Source organism: Lutjanus erythropterus, unplaced genomic scaffold, assembly GCF_056507025.1.
Source record: "Lutjanus erythropterus isolate fLutEry1 unplaced genomic scaffold, fLutEry1.hap2 Scaffold_170, whole genome shotgun sequence".
Lineage (NCBI taxonomy): Eukaryota > Metazoa > Chordata > Actinopteri > Lutjaniformes > Lutjanidae > Lutjanus > Lutjanus erythropterus.
Window position 1 is genome coordinate 27,501 of NW_028146647.1, and position 20,775 is coordinate 48,275.

The 20,775-nt window shown below is 44.5% G+C and overlaps 1 protein-coding gene across 1 annotated transcript in view; it reads left to right on the forward strand.

The window, feature by feature from the left end:
• The window catches only part of iqgap3 (IQ motif containing GTPase activating protein 3), a 26,610-nt gene extending 13,011 nt beyond the window's left edge, over window positions 1–13,599 (forward strand). Inside the window, exons 19-38 of the mRNA XM_084714250.1 lie at window positions 1–63; window positions 779–862; window positions 1,321–1,392; window positions 1,766–1,835; window positions 1,984–2,192; window positions 2,661–2,813; window positions 3,007–3,170; window positions 3,548–3,772; window positions 4,640–4,780; window positions 5,226–5,310; window positions 6,133–6,365; window positions 7,370–7,502; window positions 8,702–8,804; window positions 8,880–9,021; window positions 9,226–9,313; window positions 9,462–9,674; window positions 10,102–10,265; window positions 11,248–11,373; window positions 12,632–12,740; window positions 13,370–13,599. The exon at window positions 1–63 is cut by the window's left edge and continues 108 nt beyond it. Coding sequence (XP_084570376.1) covers window positions 1–63; window positions 779–862; window positions 1,321–1,392; window positions 1,766–1,835; window positions 1,984–2,192; window positions 2,661–2,813; window positions 3,007–3,170; window positions 3,548–3,772; window positions 4,640–4,780; window positions 5,226–5,310; window positions 6,133–6,365; window positions 7,370–7,502; window positions 8,702–8,804; window positions 8,880–9,021; window positions 9,226–9,313; window positions 9,462–9,674; window positions 10,102–10,265; window positions 11,248–11,373; window positions 12,632–12,740; window positions 13,370–13,483 — 2,691 coding nt within the window. The 3' untranslated portion in view covers window positions 13,484–13,599. The remainder of the gene's footprint in view (window positions 64–778; window positions 863–1,320; window positions 1,393–1,765; window positions 1,836–1,983; window positions 2,193–2,660; window positions 2,814–3,006; window positions 3,171–3,547; window positions 3,773–4,639; window positions 4,781–5,225; window positions 5,311–6,132; window positions 6,366–7,369; window positions 7,503–8,701; window positions 8,805–8,879; window positions 9,022–9,225; window positions 9,314–9,461; window positions 9,675–10,101; window positions 10,266–11,247; window positions 11,374–12,631; window positions 12,741–13,369) is intronic.
• The last annotated feature ends 7,176 nt before the right edge of the window (window positions 13,600–20,775 follow it).

A 20,775-nucleotide genomic window follows, 5' to 3' on the forward strand; every position in this document is an offset into this window, starting at 1 on the left:
CAGAAGCTGGAGGCTCGACGACGTTACCTGATCAGTCAGACACCTGCTGTCGTCACCATCCAGGTGAGCACGCCGCTGACAGGTGCAGCAGGACAGGCAGAGCGAGCAACAGTCACCTTTTAGGGTTCCAAATTTATCCCATTTAACTTAAGCCATACCTAAACAATCAATAATCAATCGTCTTTTTCTCACTTTAGGTTTTATTCAAACAAATCTAGCAGTTCATTCGTTCTGTGAAACATTCAACAAACAATAATACAACATAAGACTGCCTGTCTCACTCTCTGTCTGTCTCACTCTGTCTGTCTCACCTTAAATGTCTTGCCCAATATGAATTTGACGGGTCTTAAATTGATTGAATGATGAAATAGTTGCATTAAAGGCACAGTTCACCCCAAAATCAGTCTGGATTCCTCCATCCTGATGGTTCTGGTGATATCGGCTGTAGAGATGTTTGACTGACAACACTCAGCAGTAGAATCTACTGGAGCCACTTTAGAACATGGAACTGTTCTCACTAAGGTCTGCAGGTCATCTTTATTAACCAGGTGGCGATTTGGAACGATTGGAAACAGACGCTGGTTTGGAGTATGGATGTGTGTAATTAGTCGACTGTATGATTAAATGTGTCAACAGCTAACGTCAGCTCCAGGTGAACGATGTCGTTTACCTGCAGACTCTGTGATCCTGTTCACTCTGAAGGCGACTGTAACAACCTGAAGGATTTTTCCACACTTCAAACTGGATATTTAATTATTCTGTTCATCTGTGTGTTCAGTCTCATTGGAGGAGGTTTGTCCAGCAGAGGGCGTACAGACGGCGGCTGCAGTTTCTTTACATGAACTGGAGAGCTGTTGTCAAGGTAACGACCAACTCTGAATAACTCAAACTACAGTGAATGTCTTGTATTTGTTTTATTGACTTATTCAGTTAAAATTCAAACAAATCCAGAAAACCAACAAAGATTTTTCTGTAACAACTGTCAATCAGAAAATCATGCATCATGATTACAGTTAAACTGGATCTGTGTGAGTAAAGGAATGATGCACACAAATAAAAGAATAATCTGGTTTTATGGGGTTAAATCACCAGATCAGAGACAGGAAACTTTCATACAGACATGAAGGGTTCATTTAATGTCTGTCTACAGTCACATGTGATATATACATATATATATATATATATATATATATATATACATATATACTGTATATATAAAATGACAGACACCTACAGTATATCAGTATATATGAGAGATTCAGTTCCAGTTGTCTCTGTGTTTGTGTTTGTTTAATTAGCAGTCCATGTTTGTGTGAACAGATCCAGTCGTTTGTGAAGATGTGGTTGGCGAGGAGAAAATATCGAGCTCGACTGAGTTTCTTCAGACGTCACGTGAGTCTTCCTGAGGTTTCTGTCGTCGGTTTGGAGACACAGACGATGTTCACATGTGTCTGTCTGTGTATCAGGAGATAAATTTGTCTTTCATATCAGAGTTGAAGATAAATATAGTAAAGGTTCCCAACTGTTGTTCCCCCTGAATACACTCAGATATATATTAGACAGTCCTCTGTTTCCAGTCTTTATGCTAAGCTAAGCTAATCATCTGCTGGCTGTAGCTTTGTATTTACTGTACAGTGAAGAGAGTGTTATCCACCACATCTGACTGTGTCTCCTTAACAACTAGGACAGACTCCTGTTGGCCAATCAGAAGCCAGTAACCTCTGTCTCCATGGTCTGAGGTTGTAGTAACTCTGTGTGTCCACAGGTGGGCGCTGTCATAAAGATCCAGGCCTTCTTCAGAGCTAACAGGGCTCGAGATGAGTACAGGATGCTGGGTAAGTTTACTGCTTGTTTACTTAACGCTGCCTCTGATTGGTCTGTTGGACTGGTTGACATCATCAAACTTAATTTAAACTTAAGTTAATTTTTTAAATTATTGTATGATACAGATCATTATTAAGCCCCTCCCCTCACCTGTTTCAGTGCACTCGGACACTCCTCCACTGTCTGTGGTCAGAAAGTTCGTTCACTTGCTCGACCTGGGTGACAGTGACATCAGAGAGGAGGCGGAGCTTCTGCGTCTGAGGGAGGAGGTGGTGAGGATGATCCGCTTCAACAGACAGCTGGAGGCAGACCTGAACCTGATGGACCTGAAGATCGGCCTGCTGGTCCGAAACAGAGCCACACTGCAGGTAAACACACCTGTTCAACAGGTAACTACACACTGCAGGTAAACATACAGGTAAACACACCTGTTCAACAGGTAACTCTACACGCTGCAGGTAAACACACCTGTTCAACAGGTAACTACACACTGCAGGTAAACATACAGGTAAACACACCTGTTCAACAGGTAACTACACACTGCAGGTAAACACACCTGTTCAACAGGTAACTATACACTGCAGGTAAACACACCTGTTCAACAGGTAACTCTACATGCTGCAAGTAAACACACCTGTTCAACAGGTAACTACACACTGCAGGTAAACACACCTGTTCAACAGGTAACTCTACACACTGCAGGTAAACACACCTGTTCAACAGGTAACTCTACACACTGCAGGTAAACACGCCTGATTACTGAAACCTGATCGTTTACCTCGGCCTACTTGTCTGTGTCCTCGTTAGCATTAATCAACCTGTCTGTCTCTGAACAGGAAGTGGTTTCTCACTGTAAGAAACTGACAAAGAAGAACAAGGAGCAGCTGTCAGACATGATGGACGTGGAGAGAAGTAAAGGACTGAAGGCTCTGAGCCGAGAGAGGAGGGAGAGACTGGAGGCCTACCAACACCTGTTCTACCTGCTGCAGGTGAGACACACACACATTACTCAAATCGATTAAAATCAATTATCAGAATAGTTTGTGATTGATTTAATAATTAATTAATCGTAGCAGCTCAGCTGATCTCGGGTGTGTTGTTGTTGTTTCAGACTCAGCTGATCTCAGGTGTGTTGTTGTTGTTTCAGACTCAGCTGATCTCAGGTGTGTTGTTGTGTTTCAGACTCAGCCTCTGTACCTGGCTCAGCTGATCTTCTTGATGCCTCAGAGTCGTTCCACCTCCTTCATGGAGATGTTGGTGTTCAGTCTGTTTAACTACGGCTCTGACCGCAGGGAGGCCTACCTGCTGCTGCAGCTCTTCACTGAGGCGCTGCGATACGAGATCAGGTGATCACACACTCGTTAACATGCTCAATAACATGCTGCATTCACTGACTGTCACCACCGCAGGGATTCACATTAATTCTGTTATCAATAAATCTACAGAATACTTTGATTGAGCGATCAAATCAATAAAACGTTTCCAGAGAAGATCTGTTGTCACTGATATTTGATCCTTATCGATCAATCTGTTGATCATTTTCTCCATTAATCTCTTACTTGTTTTGTTGCTCTAACTTCAAAAGGCGCCATCTGTGATGGTATGGTGGGATTTAAAACTGTCAAACTGTCAAACGCTTCTTTTACCCTGAAGATGGATGTTTGATTTAATAAAAGCGCCACTGTGATGTCATCACTGACCCGTCTCTGTGTGATGATGTCAGGCTGAAGGTGGAGCAGCCTCAGGATGTGGTCACAGGTAACCCCACCGTCATCAAGATGCTGGTGAACTTTTACCGTCATGCTCGCGGTCAGAACGCCCTGCGGGAGTCTCTGGGTCCGGCTCTGCAGGACGTCCTGCTGGACCGGACTCTGAGCATCAGGACGGACCCGGTGGACGTCTACAAGACCTGGATCAACCAGACGGAGACGCAGACTGGACACAAGAGGTCTGAGCGCACACTCACACACTGATTCACCTGGAGGTCTGTTGGGTCACGTCTAGAAGGGAACCCCAGATTTGTGACACTTGTTCCGTATGTTCCCTGAACACGTCACATGTTCTCAGACTGAAGACGACCAGAAATAACAAGTGGTCATATGGCTACAAAAGGAAACTTTTACGAGGGAGGTCACAATTCTTCAAATCCACAGATCAATTTTACTTAAGATTTTAATGTTTTGATTACATTTTTTCAACTTAAAGCAGCCGTATATGTTCCTGCAGTTCAGACAGTGTGTGACTTTAAACAGGTTGTGTTTCATATACAATCCATGGCTGAAACTCCTCCTCCCCAGATTGAAGCTCTGCGGGCTGCAGGATGAGCTCAGCATCAGTTGATCAGCTGTTTATAGCTCTGTCAGTTGTCTGTTGATGTGAAGTTCAGTCTGTTATCGTGTAAAACAAAAAGCCCACTGCTCTGAAAATACAAACGGCTACAAAACTCCATTAACATTCTGCTCAGTTTAACTCCTACAAACATCAGCTCCTCTCACAGACTCTTCCAGAGAAACGTTCGGCTTTAAATTTTAGCTCTTAGTGTGTTTCCTTGATCTCTGATGACACTCCATGGTCATTTTATGATTTAGAACAGGTCACAGATTCCCTCTTTAAAAACTTTATCAAGTCATGAGTTCATTCTGTGGGTTTTGGTGCCTCTGCAGATTGAGGTATAAATGTAGCAGTAGCCAAACCTTCTGAAAAAGTCCTGGATGTAATGAAGCTGATGAGGCAGCCTGATGTCACATGTTAGATACCTGTTTGAATTATGACCCACTGTGCTCTCTGTACTTGACTCACCTGTGTGTCCCTGCAGCTCTCTGCCATACGACGTCTGTGCTGCAGACGCTTTGAGTCACCCCGAAGTCCAGAGACGCATCGACATCGCCATCATCAACCTGAAGAACCTGACGGAACGAGTGCTCAAAGCCATCACCTCCAACCTCCACAAACTACCGTATGTCTCCACCCAAACACCTTCACAAACTACCGTACGTCTCCACCCAAACACCTGCACGAACTACCGTACGTCTCCACCCAAACACCTTCACAAACTACCGTACGTCTCCACCCAAACACCTTCACAAACTACCGTACGTCTCCACCCAAACACCTCCACAAACTACCGTACGTCTCCACCCAAACACCTCCACAAACTACCGTACGTCTCCACCCAAACACCTCCACAAACTACCGTACGTCTCCACCCAAACACCTTCACAAACTACCGTCCATACTGTACTGCGAGTTTTCTATTTTCGTCTTTGGGACAACTAATTAAATATTTAAATGATTCCATCCTGTGTATTTTGGAGGGAATATTCAAACTTTATTTTTTGCTCAGTGTTCGCTCCCTCAGACAACACGTCTTTATTAATGTCATGTTTGTGTCTGTGTCTTAGATATGGATTACGTTACACAGCAAAGGTGCTCAGAGACGCTCTGAGGGCAAAGTTTCCTGATGCCAGTGAGGACGAACTCTACAAGGTAACCTCCAGGGTGTAGACGGAGTCCCGGTAACGTCCAGGGTGTAGACGGAGTCCCGGTAACTTCCAGGGTGTAGACGGAGTCCCGGTAACGTCCAGGGTGTAGACGGAGCCCCAGTAATGTCCAGGGTGTAGACGGAGCCCCAGTAACGTCCAGGGTGTAGACGGGGCCTCAGTAACGTCCAGGGTGTAGACGGAGCCCCAGTAACGTCCAGGGTGTAGACGGAGCCCCAGTAACGTCCAGGGTGTAGACGGAGCCCCAGTAACGTCCAGGGTGTAGACGGGGCCTCAGTAACGTCCAGGGTGTAGACGGGGCCTCAGTAACGTCCAGGGTGTAGACGGAGCCTCCTTCCTGAAACATAAATGTATTTAACACTCAGTAATATTGTAAACATGTTGAACGTGTTTGTGTGTAAATGTTGTTTAGAACAGCTGGAAAACCTTGAAATGTGCTTGAGACGGTGGAGGAACCTTGTCTGTCCATCTGTTCCAGAGTTTGTCCTCCAGAGGACAAAGTTGACCTTGACACTGTAAAACGTTGAGTGTTCACATTCAGCGTTCGTAGTTCAACCAGAGTTTTAGTTTTTTATTTTTGTTTTAGTTTCAGTTTCTACAGTAGGTTTGTTTTTTTCCAGTTTAGTTTTTATTGTTTGTTTAGTTTGTAGTTTCTGTTTATTTGTTTGTTTGTTTTGTATTTCAGTTAAATAAAATTTTATATTTTATAAACAGATTCAGGTGAAATGAAGATTTTTTTTTTGTTTAGTTTGTAGTAGCAGTGTTTCTGATGAGTTTAACCACATAATGACATCACTTCCTCCCTCAGATCGTAGGGAACCTGGTCTACTATCGCTACATGAATCCGGCGGTCGTGGCTCCGGACGGCTTTGATGTGGTGGAGCGATCCGCCGGCTCCGCCCTGCAGCCGGAACAGCGTCACATCCTGGGCTCCATCGCCCGCATGCTGCAGCACGCCGCCGCCAACAAACACTTCCACGGAGACGGATACCACGTCAGAGCTCTGAACGAATACATCAGCCAGACGCACAGCAAGTTCAGGTCAGACGCTGCTGCATCATGTGACCTTTAACCTCTGACAGCCAGCGGTCAGTCGGTCGCCTGTTTCATAGGCTGTAAAAGGGTTCTTCCTGAAGGGTTGTGGTTCTACCCAGAACTATGTGCTTCTAAAGAACCATTTGTCAAGGGTTCTTTTTTTTTTTTAGAAGAAAGAGTTCTTCAAGGATTGTTGAAATACTTAAAGAACTCTTTCAATGGTTCTTTGTACCAAAGTATAACGGTTCTCTGTAGAACCCTTGGGTGTGTTCTAGATAAAACCCTTGGAATATAAAAATGTTCTCTGTAGAACCCCCTGGTCAGATTCTTGTTAGCACCCTCAGAAAGGTAGAAAGGTTCTGGATAGAACCTCCACAGAGGGTTCTAAGTGGAACCATTGCATCGTAAAAGGGTTCTCTGTAGAACCTCTTACAGGGAGTTCTAGCTGAAACCTTTCACAGATGGTTCTAGATATAACTCTTTATGTTGGGTTCCAGGTAGAACTCTTTGAAATGGTTCCAGTTGAACTTTTATATTAAAAAAAAAAAATTCTAACAAGAACCGAGAATGGTTCTCCTGTGGGGACAAGCTGAAGAACCCCGCATGGTTCTAGTTGGAGCTTTATTTCTAATGCTTTCAGAGAACGTAGAACATGTTGCCATGGAAATCAAACTCTGATTGAGGGGTTGTTTGGTAAATGCAACATTTTTCAGATTTTGTCAGTATGATTAATTGATTAATTGATTCTTAATTGATCGGTTAAGGACAGAGCTGACAGTTTGCAGCCCGAAATGTTACGTTACGTTACATCATATTAAATATTTTGATTAATGTAAAAAATGATCAACAGATATCTTGTCGATTGAAAAATTGATCCAACCAGATGTGCAAACATGAGAACACAGACGTACGTACTGTTTTTTAATTGACAGGATTCTTTAATTGATTAGTGGAGAAAATGATCTAGTATGATGATTGATATCATCACAGTCTGGTTTGTGTGTAAACAGGAAGTTCCTGATGTGTGTGTGTGACGTTCCTGAACCAGAGGACAGATTCAACATGGATCAATACTCTGAGCTGCTCATCGTCAACAAACCTGTCGTCTACATCTCAGTGAGCGAGCTGCTCAACACACACCAGGTCTGCACACACACACACACACACACACACACACACACACACACACACACACACACACACACACACACACGCACGCACACACACACCAGGTCTGCACGCACACACACACCAGGTCTGCACACACACACACACCAGGTCTGCACGCACACACACACCAGGTCTGCACACACACACACACCAGGTCTGCACACACACACACACACACACACACACACACACACACACACACACACACACCAGGTCTGCACACACACACACACACACACACGCACCAGGTCTGCACACACACACACACACACACACACACACACACGCACACACACACCAGGTCTGCACACACACACACACCAGGTCTGCACACACACACACACACACACACACCAGGTCTGCACACACACACACACACACACACACACACACACACACACCAGGTCTGCACACACGCACACACACACACACACACACGCACACGCACACGCACACACAATCTTAAAGGACAGCTAAAAGCTAACGTTAGCCTACATCAGGATGATGATGCAGGATCAGTGTTTCCTGCTGTTTAAAAATGACAAACCATCGTGATCCAGTTCACAACCACCCTAATCAATAAATCTTGGCCTGATCAATAAATCTAAGTAAGTTTCCTGAAATTTTGACATTTCTCACCTTTTTGTTTTTACAGTGTAGAAAATTTTAGCCTCCTTCATAAGTGAGACAAACTCAGAGTACGTAAGCAGAATGAACAGTGTTTTTTCTACACTTTCTATAAAAGATGTGCTGCAGATTTAAATCTGAAATTTCACAGAATTTATTTATTTGACGCAAATAAAATCTCCTGTGACCCACCTGTGTGTTGGGAACGTTAGCTAGGAAGTGGCTAAATGCTAACGTGTTGTCTCACAGAAACTAATGTGTCATCAAATCTTTGTGTGTGTGTGTGTGTGTGTGTGTGTGTGTGTGTGTGTGTGTGTGTGTGTGTGTGTTCGTCTGTCTCTCTCTCTCTCTCTCTCTCTCTCTCTCTCTCTCTCTCTCTCTCTCTCTCTCTCTCTCTCTCTCTCTCTGTGTGTGTGTGTGTGTGTGTGTGTGTGTGTGTGTGTGTGTGTGTGTGTGTGTGTGTGTACGCGCGTGTGTGTGTGTGTGTGTGTGTGTGTGTGTGTGTCTGTTTCTCTGTGTGTGTGTGTGTGTGTGTGTGTGTGCAGTTGTTGTTGGAGCATCAGGACGTTTTGTGTCCGGACCCCTCTGACCCCCTCAGACTGCTGCTGAAGGACCTGGGATCAGTGCCCACCCTGCAGGAACTCATTGGTATTAAAGATTCAGTTCAGAACACCGAGTCCTGATTCTGATCCAGGATCTGACATGTGTGTTTCTGCTCCACAGGAGAGTCTTCAACAGCAGATCCAGGATCAGAGTCCAGTCTGTCTCACAGCAGTAAGATGGAGGTCTCCCTGAGTCTGAACAACAAGTTTGACGTCTTCAGTGAGTCCACTGACCAACCAGACGCCAGAGGACTGCTCCTCAGGTAGCTTAGCATGTTAGCATGTTATTTACTGCAACTCAGGTATTACAACATGTTAGCGTCAGCTGCTAAAATTAGCCTGCTGGCTTCAGCTGCTCAGGTACGTTCAGACAGCAGCTGGATGTGTCGTACTGAGCATGCTCAGACGCTTCAGGTCAGCTGACTGATTCAGCTCTTCTTAGTTTTGTTTTTTTGTTGTTTTTTCAGCACAAAGCAGCTGATCATCGATGTCATCAGGACTCAGTCAGGTGACTCTCTGAGTGACATTCTGAGAGCATCTGCGTCACATGACCAGGTACACACACACACACACACACACACATACACACACACACACACACACACACACACACACACAGACACACACACACACACACACACACACACACACAGGTGCAGGTGAAACCAAGTAACCTTCAATTGTCTCTTCTTCTCCTCTACAGGAAATGTGTCATGATTGGCTGATGCAGCGGCGTGCTCGTCAGGACGCTCGTACACCTGAGAAGATGAAGAGGAACCAGTCACTTGTTGCCAACGGCAACCTGAGCTTAGAGGAGAAGAAGAGGAAGATCCTGAGGAGTCTTCGTCGTCTGGAGGGACTTGGAGTCCTGAGACCACCTCAGAGCGAGAACCAGATCCTGCAGATGATCGCCAAGGTGACTCCTCATTGGTCAGATTGAACAGCGCAAACTGTGATTGGTCAGTCCAGAATATCAGCTGATGTTCACTGATCCAATCACAGACCAGTTTTTTGTTTCTACTCTGAAGTTTGAATACAGTTCATTAGAGGCTGAAACAGGAAGCTGTTTAAGAGTTTGATGCTAAGCTAACAAGCTAACAGTTAATTCAACCAATGACGGTGAATTCTGATTGGATCGTTGCCTCTGTCAGTCTGGCTAAACCGCCATACAGCGTCTTATTTACGTTTAAGACTAAGAGCCAATCCCAGTTCCTCGCCCTTGGTCCCGCCCCTCACTGTGAAACATAGAAATATAAATAAAGTTTTGCTGCAGCTGTTCCAGTTTAGACATAAACTCACTTCATTCATTGAACCCGAGGCTGAATTCTGCTCCGCCCCCCCAGGACATCCGTCAGCAGCGTCTGCACCGTCAGCGGCGAGGGGCGGAGCTTCAGAAGCTCCGTCAGACTCTAAGCAGCCTGCAGGTGAAGAGCAGCTTCCACAGTGAGCAGGTGGACTACTACAGACATTACATCACTTCCTGTCTGGACAACCTAACCGCCAACAGGTAGACACACACACACACACACACACACACACAGCTATTTGTGAGGAACAGGTGTTACAGGTGGAGATTTTGGATTTTTGGGGCCGATAACGATTTTAGGAAGTAAAAACCGTTCTGATCTGTTGGCTGATGTTTTTTTTGTAGAGGATAGAAATGTAAACAAACATTTTACAGTTTAACAACAAACTTTGTTGTTCAAAGTGACATCAGGACACTGAAACTGAACTGACAGACACATGGTTTGTTCCACAGAAACGTCTAGGATGTAGTCCTTAGAAACTGTTTGGAAACGGGCAGGTACTCTCCAAAAAAACACCTGGCAGGTGATTGGATGAACCTTCTGTCAACCACGTCTAACTTAAGACGAAAACAACATATGGATTTATTATTGTGGTTAAAAGAGACAGCTGTGTCATCAGCCTATCAGTGATCAGACATATTGATCCGATGATTGATGAGTTCAGATCACAGCAGGTTCACAGAGAACAGAAAGGAACTGAGCCTGAGGATTCATGAGATCCATTTGTGTCCGCGCCAACAGTGGTGCAGCCAATCAGAGCCGCTGTGGGCGTGGTTTTAGGTGTGACGATGGCGGCTCCTGAAGGTGTTAGATACTGTGATAGAATCGGTTCTATCAGAACTGTAGAGAATTTCTTCACTGAAAGAACAAAGAACGATAGAAAATATTATTAATAGAAAAGATGTTCTCACGTTTCTACTGACCTGCTGCAGCAGGAGTTTGATCTGATTGGTTGAAGTTTGACTTGACAGACAGATGGTTCATCCAATCTCCTGCAGGTGTTCTTTTAAAGGGCCTGCCCTTTTCCAAACAGCCTCTAAGGATGATTTCCCTGATGGTTCTCTTGAACAAATTCCAGCAGCACCTGTTAAAAAAAGATCTACAACATCCAAACATCCAATGGGATCACTGTGAACTGTCCTAACACTCAGGTCAAATGTTGTGATTGGTCCTGTGTTACAGTAAATCGACCAATAAGAAAACAGCAGAGAGCAAAGTGAAGAAGAAGCTTCCTGCTCTGAGCTACAGCGCCGCCCGGCTGCAGGAGAAGGGAGTTCTACTAGAGATCCAAGACCTGCCCGCTACACAGTGAGAACACTGACACACAACTACACAACACCGACAAACAGCTACACAACACCGACAAACAGCTACACAACGCTGACACACAGCTACACAACACCGACACACAGCTACACAACACCGACACACGACTATACAACACCGACACAGGACTACACAACACCGACACAGGACTACACAACACCGACACAGGACTATACAACACCGACACACGACTACACAACACCGACACACGACTATACAACACCGACACACGACTATACAACACCGACACACGACTACACAACACCGACACACGACTATACAACACCGACACAGGACTACACAACACCGACACACGACTACACAACACCAACACCGACACACGACTATACAACACCGACACAGGACTACACAACACCGACACACGACTACACAACACCGACACACAGCTACACAACACCGACACACAGCTACACAACACCGACACACGACTACACAACACCGACACACGACTACACAACACCGACACACGACTACACAACACCGACACACAGCTACACAACACCGACACACGACTACACAACACCGACACACGACTACACAACACCGACACACGACTACACAACACCGACGCACAGCTACACAACACCGACACACGACTACACAACACCGACACACGACTACACAACACCGACACACGACTACACAACACCGACGCACAGCTACACAACACTGACACACGACTACACAACACCGACGCACAGCTACACAACACCGACACACGACTACACAACACCGACACACGACTACACAACACCGACACACGACTACACAACACCGACACACGACTACACAACACCGACGCACAGCTACACAACACCGACACACGACTACACAACACCGACGCACAGCTACACAACACCGACACACGACTACACAACACCGACACACAGCTACACAACACCGACACACAGCTACACAACACCGACGCACAGCTACACAACACCGACGCACAGCTACACAACACCGACACACGACTACACAACACCGACACACAGCTACACAACAGTGACACACAACAGTGACAGAGATAAAAGGGGTCTATGTTCTATTTAACTGTAAACATTCCACATCATGTGAACACAATGTAACAACACAACATCAACATGAAGCAGCAGACTTCATGATTCATGAAACACATTTAACTCCTGTTTATCTTCATGTTCTCCTGTTGTGTAACGTTCTCTCTGATAATGAACTGAACCGAGCTGAACTGTTCCAGGTTTAAGAACGTCGTCTTTGACATCGTTCCTGGACCTGAGAAAGGAAGTTTCAACGTCAAAGCTCGGTTCCTCGGAGTCGAGATGGAAGAATTCTTGCTCAAATACCAGGTAGAAATCAGAATAAATACAGTTACGCCAGACTAAATACAGTCAGACCGGACTAACTACAGTCAGACCGGACTAACTACAGCCAGATCGGACTAACTACAGCCAGACCGGACTAACTACAGCCAGACCGGACTAACTACAGCCAGACCGGACTACCTACAGCCAGACCGGACTAACTACAGCCAGACCGGACTAACTACAGTCAGACCGGACTAACTACAGCCAGACCGGCGTAAATACAGCCAGACCGGACTAACTACAGTCAGACCGGCGTAAATACAGCCAGACCGGACTAACTACAGCCAGACCGGACTAACTACAGCCAGACCGGACTAACTACAGTCAGACCGGCGTAAATACAGCCAGACCGGACTAACTACAGCCAGACCGGACTAACTACAGCCAGACCGGCGTAAATACAGCCAGACCGGACTAACTACAGTCAGACCGGACTAACTACAGTCAGACCGGACTAACTACAGTCAGACGGGATTAAATACAGTCTGCTCAGACCAAATACAGTCAGACTGGACTAAATACACAGTGGTTTATGTTTGTATTGTGTGTGTGTGTGTGTGTGTGTGTGTGTGTGTGTGTGTGTGTGTGTGTGTGTGTGTGTGTGTTAATAGGACCTGCTTCAGCTGCAGTACGAGGGCGTAGCAGTGATGAAGATGTTTGACAAGGCAAAGGTCAACGTCAACCTGCTCATCTTCCTCCTCAACAAGAAGTTCTTCAAGAAATGAACTGAGTGATGCTCTTACCTTGCACTCCTATCTCTGTTCCTATATCTCACTACCTTATTCATTTATATACGTCACTATATACTACAGAGTGAAGCATCTTCTTTACACTCCTATCTGTGATTATGTCACTACAGTATCAGAGCCAGGCATCTCCCTTCAGACTTGATTGATCAATAAAACCTATTAATGAATCAAATTAGCCTTATTGGCATGAATCTTACTACCGAACCTCACTTACATATTATTATATTATTACATTTAAATATAGATCATAAACAACCAGAAGACTTGAAACAGAGTTTACACTCCTATCTCTGTTCCTATATCTCACTACCTTATTCATTTATATACGTCACTATATACTACAGAGTGAAGCATCTTCTTTACACTCCTATCTGTGATTTAAATCTCACTACATGTTTTTGTATCCAGATATTTCACACAGGGTGAAGCATCTTCACTTTTCTTTTATCTTTGTGTGTTTTAATCCCACTGGGTTTGAACCAGAGTGGGACGTCGTCTCTACATTATCTTTGTTTTTATGTCTCACTTCATTATCTGTTTGTTATCAGCTGTTCTGACACCTGACTGAACAGATAGCTGATCAATAACAGATAATCAATACCTGTAAATATTTTCTGTCTGCTCTTTGAAACAAAATGTATTTACTCCAATAAACTCTGAGCATCTTTATCTCAGTTTGTGCTCTTCCAGCTCACATTGATTGATTGATTGATTGATTGATTGATTGATTGATTGATTGATTAAAGGAGCTGTACAGTAAAGCCAATACAGCAGCTGAGAGTGAGGTCATGTGACCTGATTCTGCCTGATATAATCAGCTGAGCAACAACTCTATTAACTGATTATTTATTTGATTGATCACTTGATTATCAGTTAACTGGTTGCTGACTTCATCATCAATTAATATTTGACAGCTTTCTCTCAAGTGGCTCGTTATAAATAATAATCTTTATTTATTGAGCACTTTTTATGTTACAAACGCAGTAAAATAAAACAGTTTGTAAAATCATCATGTTTTAAAACTGATAAAATGATTCATTCACCCTTAACGCCTTCCTTGGCCGCTCACCCCCTCCCTCCCCCGTGCGGCGTAGTAGGCGAAGGTTGAGGGCAGCGCTGTGTCGGAGCTGCAGCCCCCCCCCGGGGCGACTGCGCTGCGCTGTCTATCTATATAAAGACAATTAAAGAACAGAAAAATAAAACAAAAACAGTTCAAACTGAGGAGAAGCTGTCTGATTAAAAACATGTTTTCAGAAGGGATTTAAAGATCACTCATTAATTCAGTTAAAGTTTATTAATGTCATTAATGTTTAAAATTCATTTATGACATCACAAACGGTTGCAGCTCATGTAGTCAAACACCAGAACTGTTCCACAGACAGAAGCTACAAAAACACACAGCGAGAACATTTACATGAGGAATTAAAGGGAATCATAATTATATTTTTTTATTAACTGGTTCACTTATTCAAAAATCGTCCTGGTGACCAACATGTTGTGTCTGTTGACTGATGACAGAAGATAAACAAGTGGTCAGTAAACAAGTTTCTTGTTTTTTATCTTCATCATTGTCCACAGATCAATGCAACATCATGACAGACTGTAAACAAACTGAGTCTCTAAATCACCACAAACCACAAAACTAACAGTGATGGAAGCAGAGAAGAGCGATAGAAACAGAGTGCAGCTGACGCGCTGCTTCACCAGAGCGCACCGTGGAGCGCAGGTCAGCTGACGCGCCGTCAGACGCTTCACCAGAGCGCACCGTGGAGCGCAGGTCAGCTGACGCGCCGTCAGACGCTTCACCAGAGCGCACCGCGGAGCGCAGGTCAGCTGACGCGGTGTCAGACGCTTCACCAGAGCGCACCACGGAGCGCAGGTCAGCTGACGCGGCGTCAGACGCTTCACCAGAGCGCACCGCGGAGCGCAGGTCAGCTGACGCGCCGTCAGACGCTTCACCAGAGCGCACCACGGAGCGCAGGTCAGCTGACGCGCCGTCAGATGCTTCACCAGAGCGCAGGTCAGCTGACGCGGCGTCAGACGCTTCACCAGAGCGCACCGCGGAGCGCAGGTCAGCTGACGCGCCGTCAGACGCTTCACCAGAGCGCAGGTCAGCTGACGCGGCGTCAGACGCTTCACCAGAGCGCACCACGGAGCGCAGGTCAGCTGACGCACCGTCAGACGCTTCACCAGAGCGCAGGTCAGCTGACGCGGCGTCAGACGCTTCACCAGAGCGCACCACGGAGCGCAGGTCAGGAGGAGGAATTTCTCTGACTGAGAGAAAATCTGATGTTTTCATCACAGATGATGAAGAAAGACATTAAAACACGAGTCTAACTGGTTAAACACTCATTTAGGCTCATGAAGGAATGTACTGTAAAAAAAAAAAAGTTGAATATTCATCTAGGATGAATTAATCTCATTGGACTAAAAATCTTAACACAATAAAACTTTTATTACAGACCATTAAATTATACAGTTCTTCAGTTCAAACTTAGCCTCATGCTAACTTAGTTTCACACTAATGTCAGTTTTACTAAGTGTAGTTTTATTATCACTGAATTCAAACAGGTTGGTCTCTGCTTCTGTTAGCTTAGCATAATCAGGAGGGGTGAGAGAAAAAAACTGATTCCCTAAGTATTGATTTTTTTTTTTTTTAGGATTCCTGGTTAGTTAGCTCAGTGCTAACACATAATGGGAACTTCCTTTAACTCATTAATGGAAAATTAGAATATTTATCATATTTATGTTTATATTTTCTATTTTGTGTATTGTTCTCTGCTTGAAGATCAGAAGCAGATGAATGTAGTACTTGGTTGGTGTTCTTCAGCAGTCAGGGGCGGAGCCACAGTGGAGGGGCGTGGTCAGACTAGGGCGATGTTGTACTCCGGAGGGATCGGTCTCTGTAAAAAAGAACAGTCTTACAAACTGTGTGAACAGGTAAAACAGGTGTCTCAGTCACATGACCTCCCTTCTTCATAACACACCTCACAGCTGCTGTCTGGAGGGGGCGGGGCTATGGGTGGGGCTTCATATGTGTGTGGAGTCTGCAGTCTGTGAAGCAGCCTCATGTGATTGGTTGGTGATGATGATCAGCTGATAAAGGAGAGGTTTGATGTGAATATACATCTCAACATCTGTTTATTCTGAAAAAGACAATTATAATATTTTATATCATGTTATTTTATATGATGTTCCTGTCGGCTACATTTACCTGCACACTGTTATTCAGTTACTGTCAGTATTCTGCGTCTGATAAACGTCGTGTTTACAGCAGATTCTGATGGATATTCTGAATTCGGTCTGATTCTGGATGGAGCAGCTTCTGATTAAGACTCATGGGACACGCTGGTGTTCTTCAGCTTGTAGGAGACTTCTTTGGACATGCAAAGTTTGTGACACGAGCTCTTCTGCTCTGCGCTGAAAACAAACCAACCAGCTGACAGTTTGCAGGACTGAAGCAGAGACGCTGCACAAAAGAAAATCTCACACCAACATTTAAACATTTGATATCAACATGTTTGTGGATATTCACAAATATTCCTGTTTACATGCAGCCGTGGACGTGTTTGAGCGAGTGAACGCAGCCTCACTTTCATTCATTTCATCTTCTTGATAAAGTCGGTATTGTGATTTTTGTGGAAATAAAAAAACCTGTTAATCCAACCACATTTTATTTGAGCACATATCTGAACCCCAGCCCTGCAAACTAAGACTGCAACTAACAATCATTTTCATTGATGATTGATGATCATTTTCTTAATTAATCAATTAATCAATCCTGTCATAGTTTTGTCAGCTGAAAAATGGGTCCAAACGTGGAGCACACCAACATCTTTTTCAAGTTTTTCCTGTAACATCCATTTCTTCAATAATTAATTAGTTTGGTCCAGAAAAAAAAAAGCTGAAAAATGTTGATCAGTGTTTCCAAAAGTCCAGAAAGATCCGCAGAAATCAGAAAGAAACCAGAAAATATTCATGTTCGAGGAGCAAAATCAGAATTTTGACCTTCATTCATTCATTTTCTGTAACCGCTTATTCCTGAAGGGTCGCGGGGGGCGGAGTCTATCCCAGCTGTCATTGGGTGAGAGGCGGGTTCACCCTGGACAAGTCGCCAGTTCATCACAGGACTGACACACAGAGACAGACGACCACTGACACTCACATTCACACCTACAGACAATTTAGAACCACCAATTAACCTGCATGCATGTCTGTGGACTGTGGGAGGAAGCTGGAGAACCCGGAGAGAACCCACGCAGACACGGGGAGAACATGCAAACTCCACACAGAAAGACCCTGATGAAGGCTGGGGGATCGAACTCAGGACCTTCTTGCTGTGAGGCGGCGGCGCCGACCACTGCACCACCGTGACGCCCGAGAATTTTGACCTCTTTATCTTAAAAAAATGATTAATAGTTAAAAATCAATTATTTGATCACTTGTTGCAGCTGTAAAATAAAAGAAGAAGACATGTGTCACAAACTGCAGTAAATATGCAGATTCTGCTGTGAACACGTCCACAGTGTCCCACATGTCCACGTCAGAAGGTGCTCCGTTCAGAATACGACCTAATATCCAACAGGAATCTGCAGTTTATATCACCTGAAAAATCTAAAAACTGAAAAATATCTCATTGTGATTATTTTGACTGAAGGTCCAGACATTTCTGCAGCACCACATTTAATTTAAAATGGTACTTGGACACATGTTTTCCATTGAACACATATCACGTCTCCTGTGATTTGAAAATTGCCATAGGTCATATTTGTATTGTCAATAAAATAGTTTTTTTTTAGTCCCACCTGTCACATAATTGTGGGAAATGAGTGTGCATGTAAATGTAGCCTGAAGTCAAAGTCGAACACGACGGTCCAGCCAGCACAGAGCGGTTTTACTGAACCTTTACAGTCTGTCTCCTGTCTTGTGACTTCACACTGAGCTGCTGCAGGTGGACTCACCTGATCTGTGGGCCAACAGGAAGCTCTGCAGCCAATCACAGCGACACAGATGGAGACAGCAGGACGGAGAAACCAGCCAGGACACCTGAAACTCCCAGCACGTCTGGTGAGACCAGGAGACGGTGTGGACAGAAACCCAAACAACAAACTGGATTTACAGGTGAGAATTCATCTTTTCCTAAAACAGAAAAGTGCAAATGTAAAAGTGACCTGCAAAAAAAACCCACATACAAACATCTGGAGTCAAAACGTGAGAAAGGAAAATAAATCCACTGATCAAATACATGAGCTGCAACAATTAATCAATTATTAATCTGTTATAAAATCAACCTCCAGCTATTTTGCTGATTGATTAATAGGTTTGAGTCAATTTTTCAGTTAAAAAAATTCTCTGATTTCAGCTTCTTAAATGTGAATCTGATTTTTTTTACTCCTCTCTGACAGTAAATTGAATATCTTTGAGTTGTTGACAAAATGAGACATTTGAGGACGTCATCTTTGAAAATAATCATTAGTCGATGCCTTAGTCAATACACTGAACCACGAAGACGTACCTGGTAGAGATGGAGTAGGATGAGTAGCGTATAGTATTGGAAGAAGCATTCAAAGCATCCAGAGTGCAGATGATGATGGCAGCAACAACACTGACGCCCAGAGCTCCGTCCACCTGTCCAGCTGTTAGACACACGGTTACATCATTTGAAACAAACTGATCTATTTTCAGACATAAAAGAGGCAGAAATGAGCCTTTAAGTTAAGACAAGCGTAACCTCTAGTTTGTGCAACTGACCCCAGAGCTGCAGGTGTCTGTTCCAGTGATGTCACAGAGATGATGAGGTACTGACCAGGTGACGCTTCACGGTCCTCCCAGCAGCCACTGTCAGAGACCAGACAGAGGCTGAGCTGAGCTCAGGTGAGCAGCAGCTACGTACCTGTCTGTCTGTCTGTCTGACTGTCTGTCTGACTGTCTGTCTGTCTGTCTGTCTGTCTGTCTGACTGTCTGTCTGACTGTCTGTCTGTCTGTCTGTCTGTCTGACTGTCTGTCTGTCTGTCTGACTGTCTGTCTGTCTGTCTGACTGTCCGACTGTCCGTCTGTCCGACTGTCCGACTGTCTGTCTGACTGTCTGTCTGTCTGTCTGACTGTCTGTCTGTCTGTCCGACTGTCTGTCTGTCTGACTGTCTGTCTGTCTGTCTGACTGTCCGACTGTCCGTCTGTCCGTCCGTCTGTCCGTCTGTCTGTCTGACTGACTGTCTGTCTGTCTGTCTGACTGTCTGTCTGTCTGTCTGACTGTCCGACTGTCCGTCTGTCCGTCTGTCTGACTGTCTGTCTGACTGTCTGTCTGTCTGTCTGTCCGTCTGTCCGACTGTCTGTCTGACTGTCTGTCTGTCTGTCTGTCTGTCTGTCTGTCCGTCTGTCCGACTGTCTGTCTGTCTGTCTGTCTGTCTGTCCGTCTGTCCGACTGTCTGTCTGACTGTCTGTCTGTCTGTCTGTCTGTCTGTCTGACTGTCTGTCCGACTGTCTGTCTGTCTGTCTGTCTGTCTGTCTGTCTCTACAAAGACTGAGTTTGTTCCTGCAACACAGTGAGACGACAAGATAAAGAACAGATGCGCTGCTGTAGGCGACCAGCGGAAACTCATCACCATGTATAGACATGATGATACCAAACAGGAAGTCCATCAGACCGATGAGGACCTGCACCATCTGAAGGTAACAACATGGTCGTCAGTACAAACACTGCAGCTTGTGGCAATTTTATTTATTTAGCACCATTCATACACACGGCAGTTCAAGGTACTTTACAAAACCCTGAAAATACATTAAAATAAAACATTAAAATTGTGGTTGAGATCATTAAAAACAAAAGATAAAAGCAGGACAATAAATAGTTTAAAACATTACAGAAACTACATTTAAAAAGCAGCATGAAGCAAAAACAACAGCAGACAAATATAAAAAACTTGTTTCTCAGCCTGAGTGCTGCCAGCTGTCCATCAACCCGTGAAGACGCTGACAGGATGCAGGAGGACTGAGGCAGCTGCTGCTTCATAACTGAGCTCAGTGTTAATTATTGATCAGAGAATCAGAAACTGCTTCCTCTTTAAAAGACCTCTGTGTGTTTGAGAGTGTAAGAAGGAAACTGTCTTCAGAAAAACAAAGTTGATTTGATTTGTGTCTGAAGCCACTGAACAAACGTTATCAACTTCACTTCCTGTTCATGTCTCATCAGACTGTAAAGTGTTTCTCGCAAAACTTTCTACAAAGTTGTTCAATATCAGCTTCACAACAGGACTGTGGACCAGGGGATC